General features: G+C 42.3%; 1 protein-coding gene across 1 annotated transcript in view; it reads right to left on the reverse strand.

Annotated features, from left to right (window-relative positions):
• veph1 (ventricular zone expressed PH domain-containing 1) overlaps nt 1–12,637 on the reverse strand; it is a gene marked incomplete at both ends in the record, with an annotated part of 186,807 nt that overhangs the window by 81,356 nt on the left and 92,814 nt on the right. The window contains 3 exon segments of the mRNA XM_080429094.1: nt 1,570–1,669; nt 1,763–1,982; nt 4,512–4,739. Coding sequence (XP_080285220.1) covers nt 1,570–1,669; nt 1,763–1,982; nt 4,512–4,739 — 548 coding nt within the window.

Genomic DNA, 12,637 nt, shown 5'->3' on the forward strand with positions numbered 1-12,637 from the left:
ATCACCACTGTCGCTGTCTAGTAAGCTCCTATCTCCATGTTTCAAATGTTTATGTTTTTTTGTAAATTAATGCCCTACTTTCATCATACAAGAGTGTCACACAAAAGTAGTGGAAATAGCTGATCTACAAGCTCACAAAGCGACACGATACGACGTGTTGTGAGCTTGTAGATTGGTTATTTTCATTGGTTTAAACACATTGGTTATGTTTTTAAAATAATAAAAAAGGAACGGCTTTGGACATACAAGGTTTCCACCCGACAGCGACGATATACAAGATATATTGCTGCTGTAACCGGTTTGTTTTAGGAGAAAGAGAGAGAGAGAGAGAGAGAGAGAGAGAGAGAGAGAGCACATGTCAAAATAAGAACGATGATGTGATTGGAGATGGATGCCACCACACGGTAAACTCACTTTGAAAGCATTTTTTTACACTTTCAGAGTTAAAGTAACACCTCAGAATTTGTGTAAATAGCAGTGGTGGAAAAAGTACTCAAATGTTTTACTTGAGTAAAAGTATCAATACTGCAATGTAGAAGTACTCTATTACAAGTAGGAGAACGGAATTCAAAATGTACTTGAGTAAAAGTACAACAGTCATGGTATCAAAAGTAAAATTAATAAAATGTTTGAAAATAGGAATAAAATAGGACTAAAGTGGTTAATGTATGTTTTATAATGTAATAATTTATATCTGGAAATACTCCAGTGAAGTAAAAAGTACCTCAAAAGTGTATATAAGTACAGTACTTGAGTAAATGTACTTTCCACCACTGACAAGTAGGCGAGCATGGACAAGCGCACGCACGCACTATATTTGTGTGGTCGTAAAAAGCTATATTTCATTAGCCTGCTGGCCCCGCATTAACCCTGACATAAACCTTAAAGGGATACTTCACTCTCGGGACGGGGACACATTTAAAAAAAATATTAAAAATAAATGAAAAAAGTTATGGAAAATTCATGGCCCCCTCACGCATTAGAGTGTCCTACTAATGCGTGAGGGGGCCATGAATTTTCCATAACTTTTTTCATTTATTTTTAATATTTTTTTTAAATGTGTCCCCGTCGGGAGAGTGAAGTATCCCTTTAACTACAACCACATCTCATCATAATCCTAACCCTAACCTCTAAATCCCTACTGTATGCCTAAAAGTAATCCAAGCCCTAACCAGTCTAAATCCCTACTGTATGCCTAAAAGTAATCCAACCCCTCACCAGTCTAAATCCCTAAGCCTAACCTTTAAATGTCCAATCATAATCTTTAGTTTAGTTTACCCTAACTGTAACCTCTAAATCCCTATGTCTAACCTCTTAATGTATATCATCATAAACCCCAATTTGACTCTTTTCACAACTGTAACCCTACTGCAACCATACAAATTAGCCTGTTCCTCATGGGTGCCAGCCAGAGAAGTCCAATTTGCTCCCACTTTTTCCCTCACAAATAAATGAAAACAAAAGACACACAGTAAAATCATTGGTGTTCATTTTTCTCTACAACAGTACGCTCTCTGAGGTACAAATGCATCATTTAACACTGAGGCTTTTGCATTGTGTTGTCATTACCTTCCATGACACAGTGTTGTGGCATCGGGATCAGGTGCAGCATCTCCTTACAGAACCCTCGGATCTCCTCCATGTTGTCTCTCAGGTGCACATACAGTCTGTCTGCCTCACTCTTCTTCTCCTCCTCCTCCTCCTCCTCCTCCTCCTCCTCCTCCTTCTCTCTCTCCTCCTCTTCCTCCTGCTCCTCTTCGACCTGTCCGTCTGTGGCGGTGGCGGTGGAGATGGGCCGGCAGCCGCCGTCGACCTGTTTCCTGTTTCCTGTGGGCGATACTTCCTGCAGATCAGAGTGCTGATTGGCTGAGCCATCTGCAGACACAACGCTGTCTGGAGCTATGTCCAGCCCGTCTCCATCCTCGCCGTTGTCCGAGTTGACGGAGCGTGAGCGCACGGCATGCAGAGCCAGGCTCTTTGACCTGGAACACATTTGGCCATGAATAGTTGAATAGGCTTTTTTTTACAGTGGTGTAAAGTAACTAAGTACATTTACTTAAGTACTGTACTTAAGTAAAATTTTAGGATACTTTTACTTTAGTGGAGTATTTCAAATTTTCTGTACTTTGACTTCTACTCCACTACATCTCAGAGACAAATATTGTACTTTTACTCCACTACAATTATTTGAAAACTTTAGTTAATAGTTACTTTGCAATTATCAATTATTATATTATAAAACATACATTAACCACTTTAGCCCTATTTTATACATACTGTAGGCTATTTGAAAATAGCCGATCTACAAGCTCACAACGCGTCGCATAGTCCCTCCTCCTCCTCATGCCCACACCTGTTGTGTTATGATAATGAGGGGGAGGGTATGGCTTTGTGATGTCACTAAAGCGCTGTTTCTCTATTGGCACGTTTGACCCTCAAGGTTTCAGCCTCCAGGAAGAAACTCCAAATAGTCAGAGAAGACATAAAACACCATAAAAACACCACCGGGGGGCTTTATGAAGTTCTATCAACCTCATAGACACATGAAAAACAGAAAAAGTGCAAAACCATGGCACCACCTCTTTAAAGTAATACTAGGTAACGTTTTCAACAAAACTAAAGTTAAATTGTATATCTTTTGCGAGTGGCAAAAGTTTCACAACACCCACTCCGTGAATTTCACCCCCGGAAGCCTTTTATTTATATATTTTCTATTGAACGTGTACGGGGGGGACTTTCCCGGGAAAATGACGTTCCTGGCCAACGTCATGACGTCGTGGCCGACGTCCTCAGGAACTACCGCAACGGTTTCCTGTTTGGCCAGGAACTACCGCGCTATTAACAAAAAGGAACCTCACGCTGATTTTAAGATAATGTAGGATTGGAAGATCGAAAAAGAACAGAAAAAGAAAGCACAGCTCATGGTAACTAATGCTCCACTGGCTAAGAGAAACGATCCGTAGATAGTATAAAACAATTAAAAGATCGCTTTTTGAAACGCTTCCGGCTTCCGGTGAAAACGAATGGAATTCTGGGTAATCGAGGACTAGGGAAATTGTATGCAGTGACGGTAGTGACCAGCAGAGGTTGCTAAAAATCGTTATTTGTGATTCTGCATTGTACAACTTTAAGTAAAATATCTGAGTACTGTTTCCACCACTGCTGTGTTTCTGTAACACACGGGAACAGAGGTGTCCATATGTGAGCCTCGCGGCTCATCACCAACTTTGACCTCTCACCACAAAATTGTGGCATATGTCAGAAATTGTGTTAGTTATGAAGTTACACATGTACTAAGTACATGGCCTTGTGATTTGATGATGATACAGTGTATTGCGGACAGAATGACACACACACACACACACGCACACACGCGCGCACACATACGCACACGCGCGCGCACACACACACACACACACACACACACACACACACACACACACACACACACACACACACACACACACACACACACACACACACACACACACACACACACACACACACACACACACACACACACACACACATACTGTACATACTTGTAAACAGATCCCCTCTAATTAACTAATCACAAATATCATTGCATTCTGTATTTTATATAATGCATATTTTTCATGCCATGAATCCTTCCCACATTATGAGAAACAGTGCCGATCTTTAATGTCAGCTGTCTGGTTAGAAGGTTGCTGGGGTTAGGGGTTTGATCCCACTACATAATATATATAATATATATATATATATAATATAAAATATTACTAGATTTTACTGTGTAGAGCTATATGCAACAAATATAAACTCTGTACAACCCTTCCGTGGATGAAAGCTGTCTACTAAATAGAAATAATGTCATCTTAGAATGTAATTTTAATTACAAAAGGGCTAAACTGGACCTACGCTGTTTTTAGGAGTCCACGCAGTGACATATATATATTTATTTTTACATTTTTATCCCACGATTTTGTGACCCATTTTTTCACCCAGTGCCAATTGCCTATGTAATCCTGGGCGCTACTCTCCCTCTGCCAGCCTAGGGAGAGCCCAGAACTGAGCTCATGAGCTTCAATGCACGAGGAGCTAGCAAACCGCTTCTTATCACCTGACAGGGGGGAGTTTCCCCGGTAGGACGTAGCGCGTGGAAGGAACACGTTATTCCAACCAGTTCCTTTCCCCTCCATCAGGCGCCCCGGCTGGCCAGGGGGAGGCAGTATAGTGACCAGGATTACTGCATGTTTTTTGTGAGGGTACCTACCCTAGGAGACACGGGGAGAACATGCAAACTCCACACAGAAAGGCCCTTTCGCCAACCCCACCTAGGGTATGGGCACTGATGACGCGGAGGAGAGAACACGCCCCCAGCTCCCACAGCATCCATGGCGGGAATCGAACCCAGGACCATCTAGCTGTGAGGCAACAACGCTACCGACTGCGCCACCGTGCCCCCCCACGCAGTGACATATTAATGGAATCCTCCATCTAGTCACACTGCATGACGTACAGTACTGACTCACCTGTTGAACCTCATCTCCCTCCGCTCGTCCCTGGCGGCCTGTCCCAGGCTGTACCTCCTCTGGGGGGCGGGGGACTCCTCCTCGTCCACCTCCTCCTCCTCCTCTCCCACCTCCTCCCCCATCTTCTCCTCAAAGGCCTGGATCTTCACCTGCAGCCTCTGCTCCGAGCCCCCGCCGACGCCCCCTACGGTACAGGGAGACGGGGGGCACGCCATGTCCTCCTCAAGCCTGGAAGAAATGTAGACACTGTATGTACGTTGTGTCACTCTGAGCGTACAAATGGAACGAAAACATCTTTATGTTCAAGGATATTTTGTTTTTGTTTTTTGCTAGTTTTTTGTTTTTAATATTAAATAATTCAAATTGTACGTAATGTAAAACGGTGAGGTTCTCGCATAAGCCCCTCAAACTGTCAACTTTCCCATGGAAAGAACTAACATATCATGCATAATATATAAACTGTTGTGCATATCAAATAAATCAAATCAATATTACTGTGTAGCAGTACACACACACACACAACAGGCATGCACGCACACATGCCCACATGCACGCACAGTCGCACACATGCCCACATGCCCGCCCGCACGCACGCACGCACGCACGCACGCACGCACGCACGCACGCACGCACGCACGCACGCACGCACGCACGCACGCACGCACGCACGCACGCACGCACGCACACATGCACGCACACGCCAGCACACACACAGAACTGGTGGTGGTTTGGAATGTGGCCCGTGGACATGTGAGGACACATGAGATCAGATAAAGTTGGACGGACCATCGCATATTTGGATGGATTAATGTACTGTACAAAATGTCTCTCTCTCTCTCTCTCTCTAACATTCCTCTCACTTTCTATTCCCGTCACTGCACAGTGAAACCCACAGTGTTCCTTTGGTCAGAATGTAGCCAACACTCTCCGAGTTACAAATGGATAAATGAACACTGAGGATTTTTACAGTGTGTTCCGCTGCCTGTTTCTTACTCTGCATTATTTTCTTGTCCCCGGTATAGCCCCCCCTCTTTCAATGATGAACTGATCGTTCTCACTTCACTTGACCTCACTCTCTTTCGTTTGTACAGTAGTTGTCTGTGTTCTACAGCAGTGGTTTTCATGTTTTCATGCCAGGGACCCCCAAATTATATTAACCCCTCCCCCCAGCTGAAAATATTTTGTGCCAGGGACCCCATACAAGATTTGTGCTAAAATGTTTCAAAAATAATTTATGGAACTTGTGAGGATAACTCCGATCGCTATTTTCAAATAGCCAATTATACAGTTAAAGTGGTTAATTTTGCAGGGGACCCCCTGGAACCTCCTCAAGGATCCCTAGGGAGGTCCTTGGACCCAACTTTGAGAACCACTGGGTTAACTGATCTTTCTCACTTCACTTGACCTAACTTTCTCTCCCTCTTTCTTTAAAGTCGTCTGTAGTGGTAGAGGTTGAAAAGTCAAGCAAATTATAAGCACAGACCATGAGAAATAAATTGGTGCATTTGGCACATTTCCATCAGGTCATCAGGTTTCTTCATGTGATTAATCCACCCGATAAAAAATATTTTTCAAACAGTTTTTGTGTGTCATGAGTAGGCTACATTCACACAGAACGTGAATATTATGCGTCAATAAAGCAGCGTACATTTTGTTTGCAAAATTTGTTTGTTTGTTGATTTTTCAGAACTAATTTATATGAATAGATATGATATAACAATATTCATCTGCAATTTTTTCAAATTTTTGTATCGTTTATTCGTCAGGCCTTTAGAATGTAGAATAAATTGTAAAAACCTTACGGGTCCAGTTTTATACTTAGTCACGGTCAAGACTTTACCTTATTTATTATGTTGTCTAGGTCATGTAGTGTATATCTATGTGTATTGTGTTCCCTGGTGTAGTTTCCATCGTTCTGTTCATGTCTGTCCCAGCTGTATCTCATTTGTAATCACCCCTCATGTGTCTTGTTCCCCAGTCAGTCCTTGTTGGGTCATTGTCTTGTGTTGCATGTGTTAGTTGTCCTACATTTGGGTTCTCATCACACCAGCATGTGGCACTGAGTTAAAATTACACTTGTTTACTGCGTAGTTACGCCAAACACAGACATCAGCTTTTGTGCAAGGTGACAGCATGAAAAGTCACCACATCGTTATTTACATGACTTTATTATCTTTTCAAATATCGTTGCTGTCCGGCAGAAACCAGCTAACTCAATTTTTCCAATTTTGCATTTTTTTCCATAAATCAGTGCTATTGAACACCCTTTACATCTGGGTTGATTAAAAAAATATTTAATAAAAGTATTAAAAAGCGCTTCTGACAAAACCAGCTAACTCCATTGGATCCTCAAACTTTCTGCTAAACCAGCTAACTCCACCAAAGGGGGGTGGTTTTAGGAATTGACTAGGGGTGTGCCGATACAATAATTTCACGATACGATACACGATATTGGGCTCACGATATCGATACGATATGTGGCACTTTTTTATTATGAAAATATATGGGGGGGGGGGGAAGCAAACAAATACTTCTGTTTTTGGATTATTATTATTGAAAAAAAAAAAGTTACATATCGTCACGAAAACCCCTAGAATTTACTATTTTAGTTTAGTTTGAATTTAGTTGTACTTTTCAGGTAATATGAGGAAAGTCTTGATTTATAGAAGCTGAAAAGATTAGGGTACATGAAATCAGATATGATGGTGGAAAAACTAAAACGACGATGATTTGACATGCAATTCTGTTTCATAAAATTTGTTTTGCGTTGTTCATTTTCGTTTATTTAGTTTCGTTTCAAACTTCAGTTTTCATTAAAAAAAATCCCCCTTTACTTTTGGTCTCAGATCAGCACTTTACAATGTATGTTTATATCTTGTACGTTGTCTTCCCAATTCCTCTCTGACTCTCCAATCAATCCTCAGTAATTTCATCTCTCACTTCTGTCTTCACTCATGAACTTATCCACTTATCCACAAAAGAATCTGGCAGTTTGTCCTATCTCCTCTCCCTGTGCTGTCTCCCCCTCTCCTTCTCCCCCTCCCCCTCCCTATCGTTCTTCCACAGAGACCACAAGCAAAGCCTCTGGAAGCCACTTGTCTTGTCTTGCACACAATGTTCTGGTTTGGATGGGACTGTGCGTGCCATTCCCATACGCCATCCAGCTGAATCCCGGTCCATATATATAATACAGCATAAACACAGATACCCACCCACAAAGATAGCATGAATAGACACACGTGCATGCGTCCAATGCTGGAAGAAGTACTCAGATGTTTACCACGATGTAATACCACAATGTAGAAATACTCTGTTACAAGTAAAAGGCCTGTATTCAAACTTTTACTTGAGTAAAGTAAGTACAAAGGTTTTGGCATCAAAATATACTTGAAGTGCCAAAGTAAAAGTACTCAAAATGTGTCAATTTTTTTTTGAAAATAGCCGATCTACAAGCTGACAATGTGTCGCATCGATCCACTATTTTCAAATAGCAGAAGTATAAAATAGGACTTGAGTGATTAATGTATGTTTTGTAATAATAATCAAATTCCACAAAGTAACTAGTAACTAAAGCTGTCTAATAATTGAAGTGGAGTAAAAAGTACAATATTTGCTTCTGAGATGTAGTGGAGTGTATTGAAAAATGGAAATACTCAAGTAGAGTAAAAGTATCTCAAAATTGTACTTAACAGTACATAAGTAAAGGTACTTTAGGTTGCGTTCCACCACTGCATGTGTCACACATGCTCCCATGTGGGCGTGTGCACTTCAAGCACTTTGAGTAGTTTGATGGTATTTATTCCAAAGATATTAATAATATGAAACTGATCATTAGTTTTGGCATGTGTGGGGTCCCATGGCTACAATTGACTAGAATCTGATATACTGTAGGCTATTTTCTTTCAGTTTTAACGGTCTATAAACATTGTAGTATTGCAATAAACCCAGAGTGGTTTAAGATCACAAACGCCATACTGTATATTGGGCTTAATATGGATTTCGGTTGGGTTTTTACAGTCTTGTGCATGGCTTTAATCCATTGAGACCGGGAACGCATTTCATTTTAAGATTTCTTTGGCCATTCAGAAATAGCAGATATACAAGCTCATAGCGAGCTTGTAGATCTAAAAAAAATAATTGGCAAATCTTTAAATATATATGTTTTGAAGTGAACATGTTTAACTCCGATCTGAGCTTCTGGGGGTCCCTGGAACAAAATATTTTGAGATGGGGTCCGCGGCCAAATACATGTCATTTGGGGGTCCTTGACATGGAAAAGTTGGAGCACCACTGATATAGCAAAACCATACTGTTAGGATTTAGAACATTAGATATGTATTTGACCGCGGACCCCATCGCAAAATGTTTTGTTCCAGGGACCCCCCCAGAAGCAAAGATTTGAGTAAAAAATGTTCGCTTAGAAAAATATATATATTCAAAGATTTGCACACATTTAAAAAAAAAATAGCAGATCTACAAGCTCATGAGCTTGTAGATCTGCTATTTTTGAACAGCCAAATAAATCTTAAAATGACACAGATGCGTTCCCGGGTTGAATGGGTTAAGGTGAAACATATGACTAACTGGAATACAGTTCTGTCCGTCTGTTTATGGAGAATCTTTGAACTACATGAGCTGACCTATAAGAACAGTTTTATCTCAGGCCATATAGATGAAGTTTAATGGTCGTATAACATGTGCTGGTTCTTCAGAATTGCTGTATTCATTTTTGCATACAGTAAGTTAATCATGTGCACGTGTGTTAGTATCCCAGAGGTCGCGTTAGGATTTCAAACTGACAGCCAGAATGTCCGGCATGATTACAGTTTACCGGACATTTGTATTAACCCTTTAAAGGATCTACACCATGAATTAAAAAAATATATATTTAACATTTAATATCATATTGTTTATGTCCCTCAAACGGTTTGAGCCTAACTCAAGCCTCAGATATACTCATTCCAACTAACTTCTCTCTGGCTTATAAAGCATTTTCACCTGCAATACCACATTCTCCTGATTTGGCACGTGGCGCTATTGAGCCGGTTTGTATGCATGCTATCTCCTGGTTCTGAGTGGAAAAAGTAAAAAAAAGAAAAAAAGAAAATATATATATTAACATATGTCACAGTACGTTTGGAGAACCAGTACGATTGAAGACAGAGCGCTCGTTTTTAGGCACGGGGCTCCTTCGGGGCGAGGCGGGGCTTTTCGAGACAGGGTTTATTAGCGAGGCTCGCGAGGAGGAGGAGGAGGACGGCGCTGCGAGGCGGGGGGTTATTACGCGAGGCTCGCGAGGAAGAGGAGCCTCCTCCTCCTCCTCCTCCTCGCGTAATAACCCGTCCCGTCCTCTCCTTCTCTCCTTCTCCTCCTCCGAGGAGGAGGAGAAGGAGAGCGCGGAGAGGTGGGGCTTTGATGCGCCGACGGAGACCTGTCTTTTGTTGTTCCCCCCCACATAGCAACCAGGAAGCTACGCTAGGGGAACCATAATATCTATGAGGGGAACGCTGAACACGCGTTCACACGCACGGCGCGCCGACTTAGTGGAGCTTGAGGCCGAGGAAGCGCGCCCTCGCGCCTCCAGGCGCGAGTGCCCGCGGTGACCGGCCGACGCTCCACTAGTCGACTCAGCGCCGTTTGATTTGTAAACCGATAGGGACAGAATAGTTCTTTTCATGGATCACTGTGTGTGTGTGTGTGTGTGTGTGTGTGTGTGTGTGTGTGTGTGTGTGTGTGTGTGTGTCAGGGAGAAAGTAAAACAAAAGCCAGAACACAATAAAAGTATCTAAACAGTCCTGCTTTCAATAAACCAAAAAAAGCATGAGCGCGTGCGCGTGTGTGTGTGTGTGTGTGTGTGTGTGTGTGTGTGTGTGTGTGTGTGTGACTGTGTGTGTGACTGTGTGTGTGTGTCCATATATGTTTGTGCACAAGCCTGGCTTGTGGCTCCCTCTAGTGCTGGGTGGGTGGTAAAAACGAGCGCGCTTTCTTCAATCGTACTGGTTCTCCAATCATACTGTAACATATATATATATATTTTGGAAAAATTGGTTGGAACTGAAAAACGGGAGGGATTGTACCGCTAGTGGCGTCACTTTCGGGGGGAAATCAGTTTGGCCTGTTTTGAGACCAATTTACATAAAACCCCAGATATGCTGTGAAAGCCTGAGTGCTCAAACTGGGGTATTTTTGGGGATAGAAGAGAGGTAGGGGAGACCAAAAACACACAAAAAAAGAAGAAAAAGTTCAAATTCATGGTGTAGTCCTTTTAAGACCGGGAACGCATCATTTGTTAAAAAGTAGCAGATCTACAAGCTCATAGCGCGGCACAGAGTGCCCCCCCCCCCAGAAGCATATATATATATATTCAAAGATTTGCAACAATTTTCAAGATTTTTCAAAAATAGCAGATCTACAAGCTCATAGCGCGGCACTCGGTGCCGCGTTATGAGCTTGTATATCTGCTATTTTTGAATAGCCAAAGAAATCTAAAATGACACAGACGTTCCCGGTCTTAATGGGTTAAAAGGGACAAATAAATGTTCGATGCATGCCATGAACAACAGGTGCAGCGGCTCCCAACCTTTTCTGGATCAGGGCCCACTTCCAGGCCACCCATCTGTCCACTGCCATGTTAAGTGGTCAGATGGGTGGGCTGCGGGCATTTTCAGAGCATGTTTATTTTAATAATCAATCAATCGGCCGTGTGTTCCGGCTTGGATCAATGGAACCAACGTAGTATTATTTTAAGTTCCTATTTATCACTATCACAATGAAAACTATTTTTTTTCCCTCAAGATTTTAAAGAAGAACATGATTTTTCAAATATGAATGTTATAGTATGAAAACAATCTCGGCCCGGACCGCTGGCGTATCGGTCTGGGCACCTAGGCTCCAAAGTAGCCTGACAGCACGTCGTGGGTTCGAGTCCCGATCCCGACGGCCTTTGCTACACGTCACTCTCTCCATTTCCTGTCAACCTACTATCCTATCAATAAAGATAATAAAAATAATCTGGGAGTCGTTATGGTGCTATATGGACCCATTAGACCTTGACGTTGCAGTGCACGGCTTAACAACAAACACATTACCATGCCTGTATTCATAACTGCAGAGCTTACAAGCACTGACACTGTACAGTCACAAGCATTCAAAACATTTGAGAAATCATCACAGAAACATGCAGATGACCACTGCAAAGCAGGGGGGTTAAAGGTCAGAAGACACACAATGCTATATGTGAGTTAACTAAACGCTATTCAGACCAATTTGGATTGTCTATTTATAGGTCCCTACTCCTTTTGAGTATTTTTGTCACTGTACTGTATATGTGGATGTTCTCTGAACTTCACTCATTAAACAAGCTGACAGCACTGTTAACGTGACGGATTCTTCTGGCAGTTGTTGGTGACAGAGAGGGCCGAGGAACAGACAATTTTAAATGTGTCTGATTTGTGGTGATAATAATGATAAATTGCCATGGTTTTATTTAGGGGGCCAAGCACGAAGTGCGCAGGCAGCAGGCCCCCATTGTATTATTTATCAGTATTCTTCGTCTGCCGCTTTTCACAGTTCTGGCATAGCCGCACAGTCGCTTTTTATTAAACTTGGCAGAATGGTAGAGGGTCATGTCATGTCAAACGGCCAAGAAATAAATCTGACGCCCATTGGCAAAAGGGTATACCAAGCAGTTGAAAAATGCAATCTTTCAACAGGCATAACGTATGACCTACAGCCATGAAACGTCATTACACACATGTCAATGTCCTGTTGAGGCACAAATTTGCCACTTTGACCTGGGAGCTCCTCCATGACCAAATGAATATTGCAGTTTTATTACAATCGTTCTTCTGCCCCTTAGGGGCATAAATGTTGTATGCTTATCGGCAGCCATAAGCAGAAGCTTGCCCTCCATCGTTGACCCGTGAAAACAAAATGTGGGCGCTGGAGAGCAAAGTTCTTGTGGCCATAGGCTCTGTGCATAACTGTAGTCCCAGGCCTTCAGATGGTGGCATACCCGTTTCCTGTTCCAGCAGGTTTGAACCGGAACAACATAGCACCTTCATACAGTATCATGAATGTGTCATTATGTACAGTACCGGTATGTCCATTGTTCAATGCTTTATACC

This window comes from Gymnoscopelus braueri (genome assembly GCF_963280865.1).
Source record: "Gymnoscopelus braueri genome assembly, chromosome: 5".
Classification (NCBI taxonomy): Eukaryota; Metazoa; Chordata; class Actinopteri; order Myctophiformes; family Myctophidae; genus Gymnoscopelus; species Gymnoscopelus braueri.